We start from the raw sequence: 24,581 nt of genomic DNA on the forward strand, positions 1-24,581 counted from the left end.
ACCCGACGGACCAATCGTAGCCCCGAGACGCGTCAGAAGCGGCCAATCAGAACCCGTCAGTGGGGTGGAGCTCCGGCGCCGGAATCTGACGAGAGAAGGGAGGGGAACAAGGATAGAGCGCTCGCCAACGGCCGACGCTCCAGGCTGTCCCGCCTAGCGAAGTCGCACCCAATCACAATGCTCAGATCTGGAGGTGGAGCCAATCAGGTCCAACCAAGAGGAGGGGACACCGGCACTCAACTAGTAGGAAAACGGGCCTAGGGACTGCAAGCAGGGTCCCCCAAAGACCAATCGTAAGCCAGATACAGGCGAGTGACTGTCAAGAAGGCCAATTAGAGCCTCCAAAGGGAATCTGGACCGGCCTCTTCTCTGAGGGACGGCTCTATCTACCAATAGCATGGGCGAGAAGGCGGTCCCTTTGCTAAGGAGGAGGCGGGTGAGCTAGAACTTTAAGACTGAGGTTAAGAATGAACGCGGAGCCCCTGGCCGGCCGGGAACGCAGTGCGCTGCTGCAGTGGCGAGTGCGAGCTGGACGTGTTAGGGGGCTAGCCGGCGTCTAGGGCTTGAAGGGAGTCGGGCGACTGCTTGAGGCCAATGCATTGGCTGTTGTCGCAGCTGAAGGGACAGCGGGGGGACCTCCGACTGTGAAGCCTCTGGCAGGGGTCTCGGGACCCCCGGGCTGGGGGCGGGGGGGGGACTTCCCAGAGCCTGGAGATGCCCAGCTCGAGGAGGGAGGGTGTAGGTGCAGCGTTGCACCGTCTGCCGTCTCACCCGAGGAGCTCCGCTGGACAGGAATGGAGAGGGGACCAGACCAGGGGGTTTTAGAGGCTTAGAAAGGATCTCACCGCCTAGAACACGCCCTTGGTGCTACGAATGCAGAAACTGAGGCAGAGGGAAGTTGATGCGTTAGCAAGAGCTAACAGCAAGTTCCTGACAGCTGGCTTGCTCTAGAAACCAGGTCTCTGGATCCTCCACGCACAGCCCTTTCCCGCTCCCTCAGTTTTCACAATGGATGTTTTCACTCCCTTCCTATCTTCCTCCCTCCCTCCCTCTCTTCCTCCCTCCCTCCCTCTCCCTCTCCCTTCCCTTCCTCTTTTTTTTTTTTAAAAAAAGGTCTGATTCTGTCGCCCAGGCTGGAGTGCAGTGGTGCAGTCATGGCTCACTGCAGCCTTGAATGCCTGGGCTCAAGTGATCCTCCTGCCTCAGCCTCCCAGGTAGCTGGGACCAGGGGTGGCACCACCGCGCCTGGCTAATGTATTTTCAATTTTTGTAGAGATGGGGTTTTGCTATGTTGCCCAGGCTGGTCTCAAACTCTTGACCTCAAGTGATCCTGTCTCTGCCTTCCTAAGTACTGGGATCACAGGTGTGAGCCACCGCACCCGGCCCACAGTGGACTTTTTCTTTCTTTTGAGGCAGAGTCGCTCTGTTGCCCAGGCTGGAGTGCAGTGGCTTGATCACGGCTCACTGCAGCCTCAACCTCCCACCTCAGCCTCCCGAGTAACTGGGACTACAAGCACGCACCACCATGTCAGCTAACTGTATTTTTTGTAGAGACAGGGTCCTACTATGTTGCCCAGGCTGATCTCAAACTCCTGGGCTCAAGCAATGCTACTATCTCGGCCTCCCAAAGTGCTGGGATTATAAGGGTGAGCCACCAAGCCTGGCCCACAGTGGACTTTTTCTATTTACAACCTCTCGTTTGCCTCCTGGGGTGAAATGGAGTGGATAAAGGGGACCCAAATGCAAGAGGAATGGAAAATACCTTTCTGTCTACTTGGAGAACTTCCTTTCTAGTGGCATGAGTCCCTAATGCAGTCCCCTCACTATGTGGTAGGTTGCCCAGAAACAAGTCACTGAAGTTGCTTTCTCCTAAGTTCACATCTCAGAGGTTGATATTCCTGAGTAGTTGTTGAAGTATTAAAATTCCATCTCAAGCATCCCAGCCTAGCTATGGCTAGGCACCATACATAAGGGAATTTGTGTGGTCAGTCTGGTGCAGTCAATGAATGGATCTGTGACACTGTGTGGTGAGGGCTGGTGGTCTAGCAGGATGGGACTCCTTTGAGCCCCTGCAAGAGCCAGCCACTCCTTGGATTTCTTGGTGTAGATCTGCCCTGATCGGGACAGACACAACCCTGACCCCTGCTGCTTCTCCTGATAAATGTCACCCCGGCCGGGCGCGGTGGCTCACGCTTGTAATCCCAGCACTTTGGGAGGCCGAGGCGGGCGGATCATGAGGTCAGGAGATCGAGACCATGGTGAAACCCCGTCTCTACTAAAAAATAGAAAAAATTAGCCGGGCGTGGTGGCGGGCGCCTGTAGTCCCAGCTACTCGGAGAGGCTGAGGCAGGAGAATGGCGTGAACCCGGGAGGGGGAGCTTGCAGTGAGCCGAGATTGCGCCACTGCACTCCAGCCTGGGCGACAGAGCGAGACTCCGTCTCAAAAAAAAAAAAAAAAAAAAGTCACCCCACATAAGACAAAGCTAATATCAGAGACCCTAGGAGAAATCTTAAGCTTTCAGAGGAAATCCATCCCTTTCTCCCACCTTAATAGGTTGTCCTTTATACATGCAATGATGTTACTGTCCCTCAGGAAAGCAAAAGCAGTCTTCTTTTTTGTTTTTTTGTTTTTTTTTGTTTTTTTGAAACTGGGTATCATTCTCGCCCGGGCTGGAGTGCAGTGGCACGATCATAGCTCACTGCTGCCTCAAACTGGGCTCAAGCAATCCCCCTGCCTCAGCCTCCTGTGTAGCTGGGACTACAGGGGTGCATCACCACGCCTGAATAATTTTTAATTTTTTTTTAAATAGACACAGGGTCTCTCTATGTTGACCAGGCTGGTCTTGAACCCGTGGCCTCAAGCCATCCTCGCACCATGGTCACCCAAAAGTGCTGGGATTTCAGGCGTTAGCCACCGGCACCAGGCTGCAGTCTCCTTTTGCATGTGTTTTTTTCATAAGTCTAAAGAGTTTCCTGAATCATTTGTGAGCTAAACGATTATTAGCACAGTCACCTCTCCATCTCACCTGTCAAACTGAGTTTATAGTTTTTTGAGTCTATACTCTTGAGCTACCAATCCCTAGAGGCCTTGGCCTGCTGAAATGTGAGGAATTCACTAGTGTTTCTCTACAGAGTTAGTGCTAAAAGGGCCTCAAGTAGGAAACCCTCCTCCTGCTCCCTGAAATAAAGATGTCACCTACCAGTAATTCACACTTTATTTCTCCAGTAAAATGCATATCCCTTGAGCCATGTGATGGCTAGAACTGAGCTAGAACCCAGGAGCTGTCTAAGAGATGGGTCCTGGGCAAGATTAAAGGGAACAGGTCATAGCGGCCAAACAGTGAGGTCACAGAGAGGTTTGTTAGCCCCAGACTCCATGGGGGAGGGGCCTAGGAGGCAGAGGGGCCCCAGAGGCCCCCCAAGCCTAGGCAGGGGACATGGTGTGGGAAAGCCAGCAGGAACGGGGGGCCAAGGGCCTGGGAGACAGGAGGGCAGGAGCAGGGAGGGGGCAATCAGGATGGTCAGGAGAAACCAGAGACGGAAGCTGCAAAAATTCACCAGGCTGTGTGGACGGGAGGAGGGGCTCCGGGTGAGGGGGACTGGCCGCAGGAGATCGGGAGGAGTTATTTGGAGAAGTTAGGGATGGGTGGGTCTGGAGAGAGAGGGGAGGACATAACTGTGCCCAGCTGGAGTCAGATGAGCCCCAAGATAGGCAGAGAGAAGGGAAAAAAGGATGTGGGACCCTATGCACCCCTTCTTGGGTAGGTGAAGAGAAGCTGCCCTTCTTGTGGCTCGGAGCTTGGGGTTGAAGAGAAGAGGGGGAAAGGGAATCCGATTTCCATCCAGTTGTTCCCCCCAGAGCTGGTGAGTCCTTGGGGAGGGGGGTTGAGAATAGGATTGGGGGCCAGACCACCGAGGGTCCACCAATGACTCCCCACTTCTTCCCTCCTCCCTCCCAGGTGGAGCATATCATCTCATTCCTCCCAGTCAGAGACCTTGTTGCCCTCGGCCAGACCTGCCGCTACTTCCATGAAGTGTGCGACGGAGAAGGCGTGTGGAGACGCATCTGTCGCAGACTCAGTCCGCGCCTCCAAGATCAGGGTTCTGGAGTCCGGCCCTGGAAGAGAGCTGCCATTCTGAACTGTACACCTTCCCAAGAACCTCATGTTCTCCTTGCCTCTGTCCCGCCTTGGCCTTCCTGCTCTCTAAAGTCCCCTGATGACCCCCACATTCTTAACAGTGCTTCCAGGGCCCCTTTAACTGGAAGAAACGGGTCCAGTTCAAACATTCTCCCTTGAGTACTTCCTCCAAGTCTTCGGAATCCACCCACAGACCCCCTCAGCGGCCTCCCTGCCAAGTCTCCCTCTGTACACAGACACTTCCCGCTTTTTCCCTAGAGGCATCCCTCACTCCCCAAACCTGGAGTTTTCCCTCCTCTAACCCAAGGCTTCTGAACTCACTGTTGATATTTTGGGCAAAATAATTTCTTGTTATGGGGAGCTGTCCTCTGCATTGTGGGATGTTTAAGCAGCAACCCTGGCCTCCACCCACCAGATGGCCAGCAGCATCCCCCTTGTGACAACCAATGTCCTTGAAGGACAAAATCACCCCTAGCCTGAGAACCATGCCATAAACCCTCTTCCCCTCCAGGGATCCCCCAGAGTGTACTTCTTTTTTTTTTTTTTTTTTTTTTGAGACACAGTTTCACTCTTTTTGCCCAGGCTGGAGTGCAACGGCACGATCTTGGCTCACTGCAACCTCCGCCTCCCGAGTTCAAGCGATTCTCCTGCCTCAGCCTCCCAAGTAGCTGGGATTACAGGCGCCTGCCACCATGCCCGGCTTTTTTTGTATTTTTAGTAGAGATGGGGTTTCCCCATGTTGGCCAGGGTGATCGCGATCTCTCCACCTCATGATCCGCCCACCTTCGCCTTCCAAAGTGCTGGGATTACAGGTGTGAGCCACCGCGCCCGGCCCAGAGTGTACTTCTTACACTCACTGGGAGATTAAAAGAGAAGGGGGACCCAGAAAGCAGATCCAAAGCTAGGGGTGAGGGAGAATGACCGGCCTTCATTGGTCATTCCTTTTCACTCCTGTTTCTGTCTCTTTTCTTTTCTTTCTTTTTTTCCTTTCTTTTTTTTTTTGAGATAGTTTTTTTTTTTTTTTTTTTTTTTTTCTGAGACAGAGTCTTGCCCTGTCACCCAGGCTGGAGCACAGTGGTGCAATCTTGGCTCAATGCAACCTCCACCTCCCGGGTTCAAGTATTCTCATGCCTCAGCCTCCTGAGTAGCTGGGATTACAGGCTCCCGCCACCACACCCAGATAATTTTTGTATTTTTAGTAGAGATGGGGTTTTGCCACATTGCCCAGGCTGGTCTCAAACTCCTGGGCTCCCAAAGTGCTGGGATTACAGGCGTGCAAAAATTCACTGGGCTGTGAGGATGGGAGGAGGGGCTCAGGGTGAGGGGGGTGGATGCCGCACCCGGCCTCTGTGTCTTTATTCTTAGAGTTTTCCTTGACATCACTGATGCAAGGTTGCACCAAAGAACTGCTCACTAAGCAAATGTTTGACCCTGGGTTGAGGTGGGGTGGAGACTAAAGTTCACATGTCTAGTATAATCTAAGCTTATTTTCCATATCTCCTTTATAAGGGGTCTGTTTGTTCCCCTGTCCTGGGGATGGGGAGGAGCTACAAACCAGCGTGTCTGAGAAATCTACCCAAGCTCCAACTCATCTCCCTCATGTCATCCCATCCTTTGAAACTTCCATCTCCTTCCTTCCTCCAGACACGAAGGGCCTGTATTTCCAGGCATTTGGAGGCCGCCACCGATGTCTCAGCAAGAGCGTGGCCCCCTTGCTAGCCCATGGCTACCGCCGTTTCTTGCCCACCAAGGATCATGTCTTCATTCTTGACTACGTGGGGACGCTCTTCTTCCTCAAAAATGCCCTGGTCTCCGCCCTCGGCCAGATGCAGTGGAAGCGGGCCTGTCGCTATGTTGTGTTGTGTCGTGGAGCCAAGGATGTGAGTAGCAGAACCCTGGCAGCTGAGAGTCCACCTGTGTTAGTCCATTTTCACACTGCTATAAAGACATACCAGAGGCCAGGTGCAGTGGCCTACACCTGTAATCCTAGCACTTTGGGAGGCTGAGGCAGGCGGATCACCTGAGACCAGGAGTTCGAGACCAGCCTGGCCAACATGGCGAAACCCATCTCTACTAAAAATACAAAAATTAGCTGGGTGTGGTGGCGGGTGCCTATAATCCCAGCTACTTGGGAGGCTGAGGCAGGAGAATCGCTTGAACTTGGGAGGCAGAGGCTGCAGTGGGCCGAGATTGCACCCTTGCACTCCAGCCTGGGCAACAAGAGCGAGACTCCATCTCGAAAAAAAAAAGACATACCTGAGACTGGGTAATTTATAAGGCAAAGAGGTTTAATTGACTCACAGTTCCACATGGCTGGGGAGGCCTCAGGAAACTTACAATCATGGCAGAAGGGGAAGAGGCACGTCTTACATGGCAGCAGGAGAGAGCGTGCAAGCAAGAGCAGGGAAAACTGTCTTATAAATCTATCAGACCTCGTGAAAACCCACTATCACGAGAACAGCATGGGGGAAACTGCACCCGTGAGCCAATCACCTCCCACTGGGGATTACAATTCGAGATTAGATTTGGGTGGGGGCACAGAGCCTAACCATATCGCCACCTCTCTTTTGAGGACCCAGGCCCCCATCAGTCTTGAGGTGTCTTTCCTATGACTTCTTCTTTCCTATGACTCCCACATAGGAACTTGAAATCAAGGGCTCATTTCCCAACTCTGGACCCAAGCATTTCACTTCCCACCCCAGGATCCAGCTGCCCCAGCCCCACCCCATTTTGAAACCCTAGATCCCGGACGCCCTCATCTTTTTCCCCAGTTTGCCTCGGACCCAAGGTGTGACACAGTTTACCGTAAATACCTCTACGTCTTGGCCACTCGGGAGCAGCAGGAAGTGGTGGGTACCACCAGCAGCCGGGCCTGTGACTGTGTTGAGGTCTATCTGCAGTCTAGTGGGCAGCGGGTCTTCAAGATGACATTCCACCACTCCATGACCTTCAAGCAGATCGTGCTGGTTGGTCAGGAGACCCAGCGGGCTCTACTGCTCCTCACAGGTGTGGCCCAAAGCAGTGGCTTTTGCAAACTGTTTCCTGCAGATTCCTAAGACCCTGCTGCAGAGGAGGGGGAGGGAGGCCCCTCAGACTGGGTTCCATTTGCCACCTTATCCTAGTCTCCATCTAAACAGCTCTGCCCTTCTCTGTCTCCTAGTCTAGGATTCTGCTTAATATTTCATATGAATAAAAGGCCCCGTTCGGGTGCAGTGGCTCACACCTGTAACCCCAGCACTTTGGTAGGCCGACGTGAGCAGATCACCTGAGATCTGGAGTTCGAGACCAGCCTGGCCAACATGGCAAAACCCCATTTCTACTAAAAAAATACAAAAACTAGGTCGGGCGTGGCAGCTCACACCTGTAATCCCAGTTTTTGGGAGGCCGAGGTGGGTGGATCACGAGGTCAAGAGATCCAGACCAACATGGTGAAACCTTGCCTGACCGTACTAAAAAAAAATACAAAAATTAGCCAAGCCTGCTGGCGCGTGCCTGTAGTCTCAGCTACTTGGGAGGCTGAGGCAGGAGAATCCCTTGAACCCAGGAGGCTGAGGTTGCAGTGAGCCGAGATCACGCCACTGCACTCCAGCCTGGTGACAGAGCGAGACTCCGTCTCAAAAACAAAAAAAAAAAGGCTGGGCACAGTGGCTCATGCCTGTAATCCCAGCACTTTGGGAGGCCGAGACGGGCGGATCACGAGGTCAGGAGATCGAGACCATCCTGGCTAACACAGTGAAACTCCATCTCTACTAAAAATACAAAAAATTAGCCGGGTGCGGTGGCAGGTGCCTGTAGTCCCAGCTACTTGGGAGGCTGAGGCGGGAGAATGGTGTGAACCCGGGAGGCAGAGCTTGCAGTGAGCCGAGGTCGCGCCACTGCACTCCAGTCTGGGCGACAGAGCGAGACTCTGTCTCAAAAAAAAAAAAAAAAAAAAAAAAAAATTAGCCGGGCGTGGTGGCGTGGACCTGTAGTCCCAGCTACTTGGGAGCCTGAGGCAGGAGAATTGCTTGAACCCAGGAGGTGGAAGTTTCAGTGAGCCAAGATTATGCCACTGCATTCCAGCCTGGGTGACAGAGCAAGACTCCATCTCCAAAAAAAAAAAAAAAAATCTCCCCAGCTTCCATGCCAAGCACCTCACTATACTCCAAACTGCTCCCTACATTCCCAATGTCCTTTATACTTAACCACATCCCCAGGCCTGAGACCCTTCAGGCTTTTTCTTAAAATATTTTTTTCTTTTTGGAGCAGGGTAGAGATGGGGTCTTGTTATGTTGCCCAGGCTGGTCTCGAACTCCCTACCTCAAGTGATCCTCCTGCCTTGGCCTCCCAAAGTGCTGGGATTACAGGTGTGAGCCACCACACTTGACCACCTCTAAACTTCTGAAAGCCAGGCAGGGCCCTCAATCCCCAGACCTCTCACTCAAATCGGATTCTAACAAATCTGCTAGATTTTTCTCTCCGCTCATCTCTCATGCTGAAGTACTTCCCTGATTTATGGTGGGAACTGGAGTCTGGGGGACTTGGGGTCACTCTTCCCTTATTTCTTTCTCAGCCCCACTCTAGGGCAGTAAATGTGTCACCCATATGGCCTAGGGAGTCTCTTGGGATGTTTATGTGGCTATTGGAGAATCCCCTCCCCAACTAATTGTCTGCTTCCCCTACCCCCAGAGGAAGGAAAGATCTACTCTTTGGTAGTGAATGAGACCCAGCTTGACCAGCCACGCTCCTACACGGTTCAGCTGGCCCTGAGGAAGGTGTCCCACTACCTGCCTCACCTGCGCGTGGCCTGCATGACTTCCAACCAGAGCAGCACCCTCTACGTCACGGGTATGGACCACCTCCCCCCAGCTCAAGCCCCCAGCCTTGGTTAGACCCTCCAAACATCGACACCCCTCACCCTTACTCCAGCTGCATGGTGAACCCCTGAGGGCATCCTAGTGAAAAGATGTGTTTAGGGCCGGCATGGTGACTCATGCCTGTAATCCCATCACTTTGGGAAGCCGAGGCAAGTGAATCACCTAAGGTCAGGAGTTCAAGACCAGCCTGCCTAACATGGCGAAACCCCATCTCTACTAAAATACAAAAATTAGCTGGGTGTGGTGGCAGGCGCCTGTAATCCCAGCTACGCCAGAGGCTGAGGCTGGAGAATCACTTGAACCAGGAGGTAGAGGTTGCAGTGACCTGAGATCATGCCACTTCGCTCCAGCCTGGGCGACCGAGGGAGACTCGGTCTCAAAAGATGTGTTTTCAGTTCCCAGGCATCATAGTTGATGCATTCCTAGTGGGTATGAGACTCCTTGGATCTTGTAGCTTTCATCCCAGGTGGGGCCTTATCCCTAGGAAATGGGTGCCCAAAGCTGCTGAGCTGAGGGCTCCTGACCCCCCAGACCAGGGGGGAGTGTATTTTGAGGTGCATACCCCAGGGGTGTATCGCGATCTCTTTGGGACCCTTCAAGCCTTTGACCCCCTGGACCAGCAGATGCCGCTTGCTCTCTCACTGCCTGCCAAGGTAGGCTCCTGGAGGGATGGGGCAAACCAAAGGGGTGGGGCTGTAGGGATTGGAAGGTCTGAAGTATTATAGAAATCAAATGATTGATCCAGAGGGGCAGGGGATCCCCAGGGAGAGGTATGCCAAAAGAAGTCAGCTGGGGGCTGGGTGTGGAGGGAGGCTGAGGAGGGAGGATCGCTTGAGCCCAGGAGCTCTAGACCAGCCTGGGCAACATAGTGAGACCCCATCTCTAAGATATATATATATATATATAAAATATATTTTATATATATATAATATATATATTATATATATTATATATAGAGAAAGAGATCAGCTGGGGATGGCAGGTCAGTGGCTGGGAGGCTCTGGAACTCAGAGTTTCTCTGGAGGGAATGGAATGCCTATCCCCTTTCTATCTTGCACGCTAGATCCTGTTCTGTGCTCTTGGCTACAACCACCTTGGCCTGGTGGATGAATTTGGCCGAATCTTCATGCAAGGAAATAACAGATACGGGCAGCTAGGAACAGGGGACAAAATGGACCGAGGGGAACCCACACAGGTGAGACTGTTTCCCAACAACTCTCATCCCAACCCCTTTCCTCCAATTCCCTAACCCCCAGATCTGTCTACTTCTCCAGATTCCACAGAAGCCAGTTTCTGCTCCTTTGGGAAGTTAAGCCAATCAGTATGTAATGCCAGTGGTACTGCCCCATGTCTTACCCAGAGTTGGCACTATGAGGTCCATTCTGTGCAGTGCACACTGTAAATGCAATAGGAATTTAGTGAAGGGGTAGAGTGGGTGACCTGGGCAGGCTACAGTAACTTCTAGAAGAGGGAAGATGTGAGCAGGGGCCAGGTGCAGAGGCTCACACCTGTAATCCCAACACTTTGGGAGGCCGAGGTGGGCAGATCGCTTGAGGTCAGGAGTTCTAGACCAGCCTGGGCAACATGGTGAAACCCCGTCTCTACCAAAAATATAAAAAATCAGCTGGCTGTAGTGGCACATGCCTGCAATCCCAGCTACTCAGGAGGTTGAGGCAGGAGGTTCTCTTGAACCTGGGAGGCTGAGGTTGCAGTGAGCTGAGATCGTGCCACCCTACTCCAGCCTAGGCAACAGAGCGAAACTCCATCTCAAAAAAAAAAAAAAAAAAAAGATGTGAGCAGGGCATCGTGGGTTACATAAGACTCAGGTAGGGATAGAAAGATATTTTGTGTGATGAGGAGGGGGATAGGCACGAAACTTGCACATACCTGGGACAGTGACAAGACGGGTCTCACTAAAGCACAGAAAGCATTTTGGGAATCACTGAGGTATGAGGTGGTACAGGTGGGCACAAGCCTAGAGAGGTGTAGATTTGGGGAAGAGTCGCTGCAGGTTCTGGAATAGGGGAAGGCAACCCCCAAGAGCTGACTGAGAACATGTCAGGAGCCTTGTGCAGAGGAGGCCAAGGTGGGGAGCCTGCCAGGAGGCTGTTGAGTGATGACAGCACTTGAGAAAAGCGCCTGGCACTGCAGCGAGAATGGGAAGTAATGGATACAGGAGCTATTTGGGAAGAAAATGAATAGGGCCTCAAAACTGATTAGATGTAGAAGAGAAGGGGTATAAGACAGAGGTGGCTCTGGAAGAAAGATGATATCTCACACCTGTAATCCCAGCACCTTGGGAGACCAAGGTGGGCGGATCACTTGAGCCCAGGAGCATGAGATCAGCCTGGACAACATGGTGAAACCCTGTCTCTAGAAAAAATACAAAAATGAGCCAGGTGTGGTGGCAGGCGCTTGTAGTCCCAGCTACTCAGGAGTCTGAGGCACAAGAATTGCTTGAGCCTGGGAGGCAGAGGTTGCAGTGAGCTGAGATCGTGCCACAGCATTCCAGCCTGGGCAACAGAGAGAGACTCTGTCTCAAAACAAAACAAAACAAAAACCACACTAAATTGGAAACGTCTAGCTGGCAATTACATTCTACCTGGGAATATGGTTGAACGGACAGAAGTAGAGACTGAAAAGCAACTCTGAGAAGTAGGCCTCGTGGTAGGCAGGAGATGAAGAAGAGGTGCCTCTAAGGCCGTGCACCCCTCTAACACTGTCCCAGAAGCCACTTGAGAAGGAAGTTCCAAATGGGGTGGGTGGCAGGGTTAATTGACGGTGTGACAATGTAGATACATTTACGACTGACATGGAAAAGAGAGTCATGCCATATTTTTAGGTGAAAAAGACTTTTATGAAATGGTTTACATAGTACCATTTATTTTTATTTTTATTTTATTTTCAAGATAGAGTCTTGCTCTGTCTCCCAGGCTGGAGTGCAATGGCGCGATCTCGGCTCACTGCAACCTCTGCCTCCCAGGTTCAAGTGATTCTCCTGCCTCAGCCTGCCAAGTAGATGGGATTACAGTGCCCACCACCATGCCTGGCTAATTTTTGTATTTTTAGTAGAGACGGAGCTTTACTATGTTGGCCAGGCTGGTCTCGAACTCCTGACCTCAGGTGCTCTGCACACCTTGGCCTCCCAAAGTGCTGGGATTACAGGCGTGAGCCACCGCACCCAGACTCTTTTTATTTTTATTATTACTTTTTTAAGATATGGTCTCCACTGCTTCCCAAGCTGGAGTGCAGTGACGCAATTGTAGCTCGCTGCAGCTTCCAACTCCAGGGCTCAAGAGATCCTCCCGCCTCAACCTCCCAAGCAGCTAGGACTACAGGAATGCGCCACTACGCCCAGATAATTTTTTTTTTTTTTTTTAGACAGAGGGTCTTGCTATGTTGCCCAAGCTTATATTGAACTCATGGCTTTAAGCAATCCTCCCATCTCAGACTCCTAAAGTGCTGGGATTATAGGTGTGAGCCACCACACCTGGCCCCATCCCATTTTTTGTTTAAAAATACACAACTTGCTCATCATGGTGGCTGGCATCTGTAATCCCAACTACTCAGGAGGCTGAGACAGGAGGATTGCTTGAGGCCAGGAGTTGGAGGCTGCAGTGAGCTATGATCACGACTGCACTCCAGCCTGGGTAACACTGAGACCCTATCTCTAAAAAATAAAAAATATACAACTTATGTGTATTTGTTTGTTTAGCCAACAGTGAAGAATATCTAGCAAGTTGTTAATAGTAGATGGTGGGATTTCCAATGATTTTAAAATTAATTTTTTGCTTGCCAATGTTTCATAATTTTTCTAGAATGACCATAAATTACTTATCAGTGTCTTCAGAATTAAAGCGCTAACAGGCTCAGGAGAATGTGGGGGCAGAAGAGGCCCTGGGATTTAGCCACTGAGAAGCCAAGTGCCTCTAGAGAGAGCATGTCAGTAATGTAGCAGAGAGAAAAGCGAGATCCCAGGGAGGTGCTGGAAAGACTGGCTGTGGGAAGGAACGGTAATGTGGTCAACCTCAGATTGGTCATGTAACCAACTCTGCTGCTTAAGAGAGAGAGGCAGGAAGTGGCAGGAAGCAAGTAGAAGCTTTTTTTTCAAAAACAGGGTGGCCATTTTGGAAAATAATTATGTGATAAGTTAAAAATGCTAGGCTGAGCACCGTGGCTCACACCTGTAATCCTAGCACTTTGGGAGGCCAAGGCAGGTGGATTGCCTGAGCCCAGGAGTTCGAGACCAGCCTGGGCAACATGGTGAAACGCCGTCTCTACTAAAATACAAAAGAAATTAGCCGGGTGTGGCGGTGTGCACCCATAGTCCCAGCTACTTGGGAGGCCGAGGCAGGAGAATTGCTTGAACCGGAGAGGCGGAGGTTGCAGTGAGCTGAAATCATGCCACTGCACTTCAGCTTGGGCAACAGAGCGAGACTCCGTCTCTACAAAAAAAAAAAAAATATGCTAGAGGCTGAGGTGGAAGGCTAGGAGTTCGAGATCACCATGAGCAACATAGTGAGACACTATCTCTATAGAAAATTTAAAAATTTAAAAATTATAGGCACATGCCGGGTGTGGTGGCACACGCCTGTAGTCCCAGCTACTCAAGAGGCTGAGGCAGAAGGATGGCTTGAGCCCAGGAGTTCAAGGCTGCAGTGAGCTATGATTGCACCACTGCATTTCAGCCTGGGCAACAGAATGAGACCCCATCTCTAAAAAAAGAAAATAGAAAATAAAAATGCTAGAGTGGAGGCCGGGTGCAGTGGTTCATGCCTGTAATCCCAGCACTTTGGGAGGCCGAGGCAGGCAGATCACCTGAGGTCAGGAGTTCGAGACCAGCCTGGTCAATATGGCAAAAACCCCTTCTCTACTAAAAATACAAAAATTAGATGGGCGTAGTGGCAAGGACCTGTAGTCCTAGCTACTTGGGAGGCTGAGGTGGGAGAATCGCTTGAACCCAGGAAGGCAGAGGTTGCAGTGAGCCGAGATTGCACTACTGCACTCCAGCCTGGGTAACAGAGTCAGACTCTGTCTCAAAAAAAAAAAAAAAAAAGGAAAGATAATACTAGAGCAGGAAGGGAGGGATAGTGGAAGGAAAGTCCTTCCTCAGGGTGGTGTTGGGGTCTAACCTGGAACTTCACAAGGAGCAAGTCTCCCCGAGGCTGGCAGGCAGGATGAGAGGCTGGACTGGCATAGATGGGTGGGCTGAGAATGAGGGGTACACCACAGCAGGCCCTGGGCTCAGGCAAGGAGCTGATTTTCTGGGGGCATAGATGAGGTACCAACAGAAGTGCAAGACCCTATGTGACCAGTTAGAGTATGGGGGCTGCAAGGGTCAGCAGGGCAGACCTGGGGCGTGGGACAGTGCTGGCTCCCTTTTCCTCCTCCCCAGTTCACATTCGGCCCCGAGCCTTCCAGTCAACCTTTTCCCACCCCAGCCCCCCAGTCCCTTGGTGCTCCCCGCTCAGGGGCCCTCGCCATGTGTCCCCAGGTTCATTACCTGCAGCGGCCCATCACCCTGTGGTGCGGCCTCAACCACTCCCTGGTGCTGAGCCAGAGCGCAGAGTTCAGCAAGGAGCTGCTGGGCTGCGGCTGTGGGGCTGGGGGCCGCCTCCCAGGCTGGCCCAAGGGGAGTGCCTCCTTCGTCAAGCTCCAAGTCAAGGTCAGAGCAGGGTCAGGGGAGTGGGCACCCAGGGAGGACGAGAGCCATGAACCAGGAAGCCCACAGGCTGTAGCTGGGGCTCCTGCAGGGACCCAGGGGGTCCCATTTCCCTAGCACCACCCCACCTCCCTCCTCTGCCGCACACCACACTCTCTGCTCTCTCCCTTAGCAGACTGTGCTGGCCTTGCCCAACCTCACACACCCCTGGGACTTATCGGGCTCAGGGCTGGTGTGAGAGGGAAGAATGCAATAGGCAGATTAGCCCAGGTTCCCTGGGAAACCCTGCAAGGAAAGCACCACTCAGCCATGCCCCTTTCTCTCCTCCAAGGTCCCTCTGTGTGCCTGCGCCCTCTGTGCCACTAGGGAGTGCCTGTACATCCTGTCCAGCCACGACATTGAGCAGCACGCCCCCTATCGCGACCTGCCGGCCAGCAGGGTGGTGGGGACTCCTGAGCCCAGCCCGGGGGCCAGAGCACCCCAGGACCCCGGGGGGACGGCCCAGGCCTGCGAGGAGTACCTCAGCCAGATCCACAGTTGCCACACGTTGCAGGACCGCATGGAGAAGATGAAGGAGATCGTAGGGTGGATGCCCCTGATGGCCGCACAGAAGGACTTCTTCTGGGAGGCCCTGAACATGCTGCAGACGGCTGAGGGAGGCGGGGGTGGTGTAGGGCCCCCAGCCCCTGAGACCTAATCCCCCTCATGCTAGCCTAGTCCCTGGAGGGAGTCCAGCCCCAGGCCAGGGACTAAGGAGCAATGACCATTGTGCGCATGCGTGTGGGAAGGGGTTGCTAGGGGGTGGGGACCGCTAACCAGGGTAAGGCAGGGAATTGTTTTGTAAAATGTTCAGGGGGCTGCCCAGGAGGGGCCCCCAACCTGACTATCATGGACAAGAGATTTGATGGATAGAATAAAAGGCTGCAGCGAGGCCTGGTGTGGAAGCCTTGGGGGCTGGGAGGGACAGGGGCAGGGATGGGGGTCTGCTGCCTGGCTTGGTGGGTGTAGGAGGGCAGGAGCCCAGGCAGGGGCAGGCAGCACAAGCAGCTCCAGGTCTCAGGTGCAGCAGAGCTGATGCTGCCTGAACCCTTCACACTGTTGTCCACTCTCTGCTCCCAAGAGCACACCCGGTCGTTTGGACTGGGAAGTCCTGGCCCTACCTTCTGGAACAACGCTATGCACAGATGCTCTTGGCTACCCCACTGGGATCCCCTGCCCACTAGACTTGTCCCCATCCTGAGACAGCCTGTTCCTCCTGACCCCCGAAAGCTTGCCACCCATCTCCCTTCGGCCTGAAGCCAGCCTCCTCCTCTCTTCCTTCTGTTTACCTCCCAGGTTTGGGCTCTATTTTCTACTCCTTCCACCTCTTTCTGAGTAACAAGGACACTCCCTTCATCCACACCCCATGCCTCCTGCCTTGCTTCCTGTACATTCAAATAGTTGGAAGAGGTCATGGGTGAGAATTCCTTCTCCTCGGCCTAGTCTGGCCCAGGTCTGGAGAGAAGGCAATGGAGATTTGAAGTGGAGGCCAGGTGTGGTGGCTACGCCTATAATCCCAGCACTTTGGGAGTCCGAGGCGGGCGGATCACCTGAGGCTAGGAATTTAAGACCAGCCTGGACAGCATGCTGAAACCCTGTCTCTACTAAAAATACAAAAATTAGCCAGGCGTGGAGGCATGCGTCTGCAGTCCCAGCTACTTGGGAGGCTGAGGCACAAGAATTGCTTGAACCCGGGAGGCGGAGGTTGCAGTGAGCCGAGATCGTGCCACTGCACTCCAGCCTGGGTCACAGAATGAGACTGTCTCAAAAAAAAAAAAAAAAAAAAAAAAAATTGAAGTGGAAAATGAGCTGGCAGGGGTGGTCAGGCAGGGGGTGAGCAATGAGGGCTCCTGAGCTGAGGAAGCAGGGGCTGGGGGAGGATGGGGGCTAGGGAGTCCTCAGAAGTTCCCGGAGATACTCCCTCACTGGACAGAGTGGGGTTCCCGATGACGTTACTTGAGGCCTGAGAGACGGCCTCTGCCCCTCACTGCTCCTCCCGCTCCTTAGGTCAACATTTATGTGTCCTAGACCTAGAGAGGTCCCAGGACACGCCACTGTCCCGCCTTCCCCACTGCCCGCCCCACTGGCCAGTCCCCACGCCCACACACCCAAGGCTGCCCCATCTGGCGCTGATTATCCTGCTGCTGCCGCCACCGCTGCTGCTGCTCTGCAAAATTCAGCTGCTGCCTCTGTCTTGAGGACCCCAGCGCCTTTCCCCGGGGCCATGCTGCCTGCAGCCACAGCCTCCCTCCTGGGGCCCCTCCTCACTGCCTGGGCCCTGCTACCTTTTGCCCAGGGCCAGACCCCCAACTACACCAGGTAGGTCTCTTGGCATCTTCCAGACAGCTCCAGTGAACTTCAGACCCCTGATTCCTCGGGGGTTATGCCTGGGGATATTTTGGGTTCCCTTGCTGACACACCACTCCCCAGATTCCCCACCGCCTCACCCTTCTCTGGCCCCCGAATCCTCCCCATCTGCTGCAAGACCTTGGTCTCCTGCAGGCCACCACTGCTCCCATTCCCCCACCTTCGTCCTCTGGTCTCTTAAGTCTCCCCACCCACCCAGATCCTTGGCCCCCCATAGAACCCAAGAGAGAACCAAGCTCCTGAACTTGCCTGGTAGCTGGATTCCAGGAAGGAATTCGAGAGGGATTGTAGGGGAAGGAGGGGGCAGCGAGTGAAGACTTGGGAGTCAGAATCTGAAGTAGTTTGGAACAGGGGCAGGGCTAAGGTGTGGAGTTCGCGGAGCCTGGCCTCCAGGTTCAATCAGAGGGCCATCGCCACTGCAGCTCCCTCCATCTGTCCACCCCCTCCCCCCCACCGCCTCGTGGCTGTGTCCACATCTGGAAGTAGTTAGGCGGCTCCTGTCCCTGGACTGCCAGGCAGAGTGAGGCGGGAGTCTGGAAGGGGGGCCGAGGAGGATTCCGGGAATTCCTGTTGGGGTGGGGGTGGGGACTCTGGGGGTTGGAGGGATGGTCGAGTTGCCAGGCCCACTTTTTCCTTATCTTTGTGGGAGTCTGGGACACCCCAGCCATGTCCTGGCTGGTGGAAGCTGCCCCAGGTCTCTCAAGGCCTTTCCATTTCATCCCCCAGCTTCCCTCCTTGGAGTTTCATCCTCATCACCTCATCCCCATCTTGCCAGTGCTCCCCCATCCCACCCGTCCCTGCTCTTTCCTGACCCCTTTTCTGTTCTCCAGACCCGTGTTCCTGTGCGGAGGGGATGTGAAGGGGGAATCAGGTTACGTGGCAAGTGAGGGGTTCCCCAACCTCTACCCCCCTAATAAGGAGTGCATCTGGACCATAACGGTGAGAAGCCCCTTCTGGGCACTACCCCTTGTTAAAGTCTCAGAGGCAAAAAGGCCTGACTGCGAAGGGACCCCACCCCCCCACCCCGCACCACCTTCTCACCCCTGGGGCAGATCCAAGTGTCTTCCCTCTGTCAATGAAGGCACCATTCATTCCCACCGTAACACGCATCCTCTTAACCCTTCCCTCAAATCTTTTCTCCAGTCCCCGGCCCTCCCTCCTCTTCCAAAGCCTCAGCTCTTGTCCCCTCCACAGGCCACCAGCAGAGCTGCAGAGACCAGGCCCTCTGCCCTGCACTCGCATGGAGGCCCCTTCCCGTTCAGTCCGTTTCTGCAAGAAACGCTTGGGGCAGGGGAGCTGCCCTCTGGCTGGGTTGTGTGGGGCCTGACTCTGTGGGTCCCCGCCTCTGTACCCGCTATCAGGTCCCCGAGGGCCAGACTGTGTCCCTCTCATTCCGAGTCTTCGACCTGGAGCTGCACCCCGCCTGCCGCTACGATGCTCTGGAGGTCTTCGCTGGGTCTGGGACTTCCGGCCAGCGGCTCGGACGCTTTTGCGGGACCTTCCGGCCTGCGCCCCTAGTCGCCCCCGGCAACCAGGTGACCCTGAGGATGACGGCGGATGAGGGCACAGGAGGACGAGGCTTCCTGCTCTGGTACAGCGGGCGGGCCACCTCGGGCACTGGTGAGAACTCCCTCACCTCCGCCTTCCCCCCCCTCCGGGCCCCGCCCCGGGCGCAGCCCCGCCCCCAGCCCTAACCTCCGCCCCGCCCACCCCGCGCCCCAGCGCCTAGGGCCCCTTACCTCCCTGACCCATTTTCCTCACTAACCGCCCCTTCAGTCCCTCCTCCCCGTCTTCTCTCCCCTCCTCCCGCACCCACCCATCCCCTCTTCCAGGGCCCCCCCCAGGCGCGAGGCGGAAATGGGTCACCGACCCGCGGGTGGAATGGGCGGCCTGGGGTTACTGGGACGGTGAGTAACTGCCGGCCCCCGTCCGCAATCGGGCTCCCTCCGACGGGCGCGAGGGGGCACCCCAGGGCTGGGGGGACTAGGTTCCTCCGACCCAGGGGGGCCCCCTACACCCAGCCCTGGGCTCCCGATTGCGGTCCCATCACCCCCTCCTGGCGGCAGAAGTCTCCCTTGCCATGTTTCAGGCAGGGACCTCCCTAAAGGGGGCCTCGGGGGCTGTGCCCCAAGTCGAGGACACCCTCTCCAGCCTGAAAGGGGACTCTGCTGCAGGGCCGGGGAGATGGGATCTCCTAGGGGAAGAGGCGCGGTGCGGCCGCGGGTCGGGGAGGGGCCAGAAGGGGGCGTCCAGCCAGTTCCTCCTCCCGCTTCCACCGCCCGCCAGTGCGCCCTGCGGCCCCAGACTTCCCCGAGCCGCGCTCCTCCCGGCCGCTCTCTGCTAACCTGCCCCCGTCTTACCTCCCCTTCTTCTCGTCCCCTCATCCTGAGCCCCAGACATCCGAGCTGCCTGCCGGGGCTCCCAGCCTAGAGCTCTCCTCGAGCTGACCGAGGGTCTCCACCGCCCCCCACCCCTGCTCCTCTCTCCCCTCCCCAGAGCACCAATTTTGCGGGGGGCGGCTGGAGAAGGCCCAGGGAACCCTGACCACGCCCAACTGGCCAGAGTCCGATTACCCCCCGGGCATCAGCTGTTCCTGGCACATCATCGCGCCCCCGGACCAGGTACCGACCCTCCTCCCCGGGCTGCCCTAGGGGACCCAGGCGGCGCCCTCCAGCTTGCAGCCAGCAGAGATTTATTGAAGATCTGCTGTGTCCCGAGCACTGCGCTTGCGCTGGTGGGCACCCAAAACAGCCCCAACCCCTGCACGCACGCAAACAAAAATGTAAAAATTACAGCTGAGACAAGTCTCAGGAGAGCGAAGTACAGGGTCCTGGTATAACACGCGGGTCTGTCACTTGTGAGTGGGCCAGGACTTGACCTTGCCAACGACGACGACCGACACCCCTGCAGGGTCCCATGGGTTTGTGTGGTCCTCCGTGCTGTGGTGTGAACGCCTTCAGGAGAGGGGCCCAGGGGACGCGGGAGGTGGGAGTGGGGGCTGCTGCAGGCACCCAATAGATGAGGTGCAGGCGCCCAGGGGTGTCCCACCGCGCAGCCCCCGCCTCCGCCCGCCGCCAGGTCATCGCGCTGACCTTCGAGAAGTTTGACCTGGAGCCGGACACCTACTGCCGCTACGACTCGGTCAGCGTGTTCAACGGAGCCGTGAGCGACGACTCCCGGAGGCTGGGGAAATTCTGCGGCGACGCAGTCCCGGGGTGAGGGGCGGGACCTGGGCGAGTCCGGGTGAGAGAGTCAGGGGACCGCGCGCACGCGGCTGTTTGGAGGGGCGGGGTTCAGCTAAAGGGACGGGATCTGAACCCCAGGGCTCCAAACCGGCGAGGGGAGCAGGTTCCAGGCCAGGCAAAGAGGAGATTTGGCCCCGGGTCTGGGGTCCGCGGATAGAGAGGCGACTGGAGCTCTGCGAAGTCGGGACGAAGTTAAAAGGCCACCGGGCCAGGGGTGGTGGCTCGCCCTGTAATCATAGCACTTTGGGAAGCTGAAGCGGGAGGATCACCTGAGCTTAGGAATTGGAGACCAGCCTGGGCAACATGGCGCAACCTTGTCTGTAATAAAAATACAAAATAATTAGCTGGGCATGGTGGCTTGCCTGTAGTCCCAGCAACTTGCGGGGCTGGGGCAGGAGGATTACTTGAACCCAGAAGGTCAAGGCTGCAGTGAGCCGAGATGGAGCCACTGCACTCAAGCCTGGGAGACAAAGTGAAACCCTGTCTCAAACAAACAAAAAAGGTCACGGGGCTAAGAGTGTGGTGCATGCCCGCCCTGACACTTCCCCCGATGCTCGGTGGCCACCCGCAGCTCCATCTCCTCCGAAGGGAATGAACTACTCGTCCAGTTCGTCTCAGATCTCAGTGTCACCGCTGACGGCTTCTCAGCCTCCTACAAGACCTTGCCGCGTGGCACTGCCAAAGAAGGGCAAGGGCCCAGCCCCAAACCGGGAACTGAGCCCAAAGTCAAGCTGCCCCCCAAGTCCCAACCTCTGGAGAAAAAAGAGGAAACTCCTTCAGCCCCCGGTGAGTCTGGGATAGGGGAGGAAGGGGAAACAGACTGAAGGGAGCCATTTCAAAAAGTTCTGGCCTGGGCTGCGGCTCACGCCTGTAATCCCAGCATTTTGGGAGGCCCAGGCAGCAGGATCGCTTAAGCCTAGGAGTTTACCATAGCAAGACCCTGTCTTTTCAAAAATAAAAAAATTAGGCTGGGCTGGTGGCTCACGCCTGTAATCCCAGCACTTTGGGAGGCCAAGACGGGCAGATCACCTGAGGTCAGGAGTTCAAGACCACCCCGGCTAACATGGCAACACCCCATCTCTACTAAAAATACAAAAATTAGCCAGGTGTGGTGGTACACACCTGTAATCCCAGCTACTCAGGAAGCTGAGGCAGGAGAATCGCTTGAACCTGGGAGGTGGAGATTGTAGTGAGCCGAGATTGTGCCATTGCACTCCAGCTTGGGTTAGAGTGAGATTCTGTCTCAAAAAAAAAAAAAACAAAAAAAAAAACTTAGCCAGGCGTGTGGTCATAGCTACTCAGGAGGCTGAGGTGGGAGGATCGCTTGAGCTGGGAAGGTTGAGGCTTCAGTGAGCCATGACTGTGCTGCTGCACTCCAGCCTGGACAACAGAGCAAAACTCCATCTTAAACAAATAAAAAAGTTCTTCCATTCACTCATTGATTCATCTGGTACTCACTGGTGCCTCCTTCCTGCCGATGACCCTTACTGGGTGCTGGGACCGGAAGCCCAACAGAGCTCTGAACAGTTCAAGTCAATGAGGCTGTTATGGGGAGAGTGCTCCCTCCTACTTGCTGAGCAGGTCACCCCCCACCCTCCTCCCTCCTAGATGCACCCACCTGCCCAAAGCAGTGCCGCCGGACAGGCACCTTGCAGAGCAACTTCTGTGCCAGCAGCCTGGGTAAGAATACCCCCAACCCCATTCCAGCTCCTCGAACCACCTCCCGCTTCTGGTTCCAGTCCTGCCATCTGGAACCTCCCATCTCCTCATCTCTCACTCCCATTCTCCCACAGTGGTGACTGCGACAGTGAAGTCCATGGTTCGGGAGCCAGGGGAGGGCCTCACCGTCACTGTCAGTCTTATTGGTGCTTATAAAACTGGAGGACTGGACCTGCCTTCTCCACCCACTGGTGCCTCCCTGAAGTTTTACATACCTTGCAAGCAGTGCCCCCCCATGAAGAAAGGTAACAGAGATGTGGGGAAATGGGGATGGGGTGAGCTAAGCCACACGGAAATGATCAAGGTGTGGAATCTTGAGACCTGCTGACAGGTCTCCAGAATAAGAGATCTCAACCCCTCCCTCCTTCTTCCAGGAGTCAGTTATCTGCTGATGGGCCAGGTAGAAAAGAACAGAGGCCCCGTCCTTCCTCCAGAGAGCTTTGTGGTTCTCCACCGGCCCAACCAGGACCAGATCCTCACCAACCTAAGCAAGAGGAAGTGCCCCTCCCAACCTGTGCGGGCTGCTGAGTCCCAGGACTGAGACACAGGGCAGCCCCAGCCCCTAGCCCTCAGGCCTTCTTTCTTATCCAAATAAATGTTTCTTAACGAGGAAGGGGTCAGATCTCCATGCTTATGGTATTGGGGTCCATCTTGAGGATTTCATTAATTAATTAATTCAACACATATTTACTATACAGAATAATCTTTTAAGAATGTGGCCAGGTGTGGCAGCTCACAGCTGTAATCCCAGCACTATGGGAGGCTGAGTCAGGAGGATTCCTGAGGCCAAGAGTTTAAGACCAGCCTGGGCAACATGGCAAAACCCCCTCTCCACAAAAAAAATACAAAAATTAGCCAGGTGTGGTGGTGCACACCTGTAGTCCCAGCTACTCAGGTTGAGGTGGGAGGATCGCTTGATCCCGGGGAGATAAGACTGCAGTGAGCTGTGACTATGCCACTGTACTCCACCTGGGGGAACACAGTGAGACCCTGTCTCAAAAAAAAAGAATGTAAGTCACAGGCCAGGTGCAGTGGCTGATGCCTGTAATCCCAGCACTTTGAGAGGCTGAGGTGGGAGGATCACTTGAGGTCAGAAGTTTGAGATCAGCCTGGGCAACATGGCCAGATTCTGTCTTTACAAAAAATAATTAGCTGGGCATGGTGGTACTCATCTGTGGTCCCAGCTACTCAGGAGGCTGATGTGGGAGGCTTGCTTGAGCCCAGGACTCTGAGGCTGCAGTGAGCTATGATCACACCACTGTACTCCAGCCTGGGCAAAAGAGTAAGACTGTGTCTCTAAAAAAGTAAAAAGAAAAGATGTCATGTCTTGGCTGGGCACAGTGGCTCGTGCCTGTAATCCCAGCACTTTGAGAGGCCAAGGCAGGCAGATCACTTGAGGTCAGGAGTTTGAGACCAGCCTGGCCAACGTGGTGAAACCCCGTCTCTACTAAAAATACAAAAAAATTAGCTGGGCGTGGTGGTGGTCACCTGTTACTCGGGAGGCTGAGGCAAAAGAATTGCTTGAACTTGAAAGGTGGAGATTGCAGTGAACTGAAATCGTGCCACTGCACTCCAGCCTGGACAACAGAGTGAGACTCCATCTGAAAAAAATAACATAAGATAAAAAAGAAAAGAAAATATGTCACATCTTTTTTTTTTTTTTTGAGACGGAGTTTCCCTCTTGTTGCCCAGGCTGGAGTGCAATGGCGCAATCTCGGCTCACTGCAAACTCCGCCTCCTGGGTTCAAATGATTCTCCTGCCTCAGCCTCCCGAGTAGCTGGAATTACAGGCACGCACCACCACACCCAGCTAATTTTGTATTTTTAGTAGAGACGGGGTTTCTCCATGTTGGTCATGCTGGTCTCGAACTTCCAACCTCAGGTGATCCACACCCCCTTGGCCTCCCAAAGTGCTGGGATTGCAGGCGTGAGCCACCACGCCCGCGGCTGATTATGTCACATCTTGTCCCTCCTTTACTCAAAACTTTCCCGTAGGCCGGGCGCGGTGGCTCAAGCCTGTAATCCCAGCACTTTGGGAGGCCGAGGCGGGCGAATCACGAGGTCAGGAGATCGAGACCATCCTGGCTAACACAGTGAAACCCCGTCTCTACTAAAAATACAACAAATTAGCCGGGCGTGTTGGCGGTTGCCTGTAGTCCCAGCTACTCGGGAGGCTGAGGCAGGAGAATGGCGTGAACCCGGGAGGTGGAGCTTGCAGTGAGCCGAGATCGCGCCACTGCACTCCAGCCTGGGTGACACAGCAAGACTCCGTCTCAAAAAAAAAAAAAAAAAAAAAAAAAAAAAAACTTTCCCGTAGTTTCCTAAGTCTTACCAAGGGTTCAAGGCCCTATATCATCTGCATTCTCTCTCCTGCCTCGTAGCTTCATGTCTATTATCTCCCACGTATCATCTGTTCCAGTCACATTGGCAACTTCACAGTTTGTTGCCCATTTCTATTTTGTTTGTTTGTTTGAGATGGAGTCTCGCTCTGTCACCCAGGCTGGAGCTCAGTGGCATGATCTGGCTGGACTGCAGTGCAGTGGCGCTATCTCGG

General features: G+C 54.5%; 2 protein-coding genes across 7 annotated transcripts; both read left to right on the forward strand.

The window, feature by feature from the left end:
• The first annotated feature begins 48 nt into the window (after positions 1 to 48).
• FBXO24 (F-box protein 24) lies at positions 49 to 15,588 on the forward strand. 5 transcript variants are annotated; one of them, XM_055292590.1, is made up of 10 exons: positions 49 to 243; positions 3,766 to 3,864; positions 3,960 to 4,143; positions 5,784 to 6,019; positions 6,911 to 7,145; positions 8,808 to 8,966; positions 9,527 to 9,648; positions 10,059 to 10,190; positions 14,490 to 14,660; positions 14,989 to 15,588. In XM_055292590.1, the coding sequence occupies exons 1-10, from the start codon at positions 178 to 180 to the stop codon at positions 15,352 to 15,354; spliced, it is 1,770 nt and encodes a 589-aa protein (XP_055148565.1). In that variant the 5' UTR covers positions 49 to 177; the 3' UTR covers positions 15,355 to 15,588. The 5 variants fall into 5 exon arrangements, with proteins under 5 accessions (XP_055148565.1, XP_055148567.1, XP_055148569.1 ...); XM_055292592.1 differs by having other exon boundaries at positions 49 to 207; XM_055292591.2 differs by having other exon boundaries at positions 52 to 436.
• Positions 15,589 to 16,653: 1,065 nt separating this feature from the next.
• Positions 16,654 to 22,636, forward strand: PCOLCE (procollagen C-endopeptidase enhancer). Of its 2 annotated transcripts, XM_063609495.1 has the most exons (10): positions 16,654 to 17,015; positions 17,894 to 18,002; positions 18,425 to 18,683; positions 18,896 to 18,970; positions 19,560 to 19,684; positions 20,142 to 20,278; positions 20,880 to 21,094; positions 21,917 to 21,988; positions 22,102 to 22,272; positions 22,402 to 22,636. In XM_063609495.1, the coding sequence occupies exons 1-10, from the start codon at positions 16,714 to 16,716 to the stop codon at positions 22,566 to 22,568; spliced, it is 1,632 nt and encodes a 543-aa protein (XP_063465565.1). In that variant the 5' UTR covers positions 16,654 to 16,713; the 3' UTR covers positions 22,569 to 22,636. The 2 variants fall into 2 exon arrangements, with proteins under 2 accessions (XP_063465565.1, XP_055148570.1); XM_055292595.2 differs by lacking the exon at positions 18,896 to 18,970 and having other exon boundaries at positions 16,656 to 17,015.
• Positions 22,637 to 24,581: the final 1,945 nt, after the last annotated feature.

The sequence above is a fragment of the Symphalangus syndactylus genome, chromosome 9, assembly GCF_028878055.3.
Source record: "Symphalangus syndactylus isolate Jambi chromosome 9, NHGRI_mSymSyn1-v2.1_pri, whole genome shotgun sequence".
Classification (NCBI taxonomy): Eukaryota; Metazoa; Chordata; class Mammalia; order Primates; family Hylobatidae; genus Symphalangus; species Symphalangus syndactylus.

Excerpts from the sequence above, each read along its gene's own strand:
- FBXO24 (XM_055292590.1), top strand. The coding sequence starts at position 178 with ATGCTCAGATCTGGAGGTGGAGCCAATCAGGTCCAACCAAGAGGAGGG. Across the intron at positions 6,020-6,910 it reads TGTGTCGTGGAGCCAAGGAT|TTTGCCTCGGACCCAAGGTG; the intron begins GTGAGTAGCAGA and ends CTTTTTCCCCAG. Across the intron at positions 10,191-14,489 it reads ACCGAGGGGAACCCACACAG|GTTCATTACCTGCAGCGGCC; the intron begins GTGAGACTGTTT and ends ATGTGTCCCCAG.
- PCOLCE (XM_063609495.1), top strand. The coding sequence starts at position 16,714 with ATGTGTCCTAGACCTAGAGAGGTCCCAGGACACGCCACTGTCCCGCCT. Across the intron at positions 19,685-20,141 it reads TCATCGCGCCCCCGGACCAG|GTCATCGCGCTGACCTTCGA; the intron begins GTACCGACCCTC and ends GCCCGCCGCCAG. Across the intron at positions 22,273-22,401 it reads GTGCCCCCCCATGAAGAAAG|GAGTCAGTTATCTGCTGATG; the intron begins GTAACAGAGATG and ends TCCTTCTTCCAG.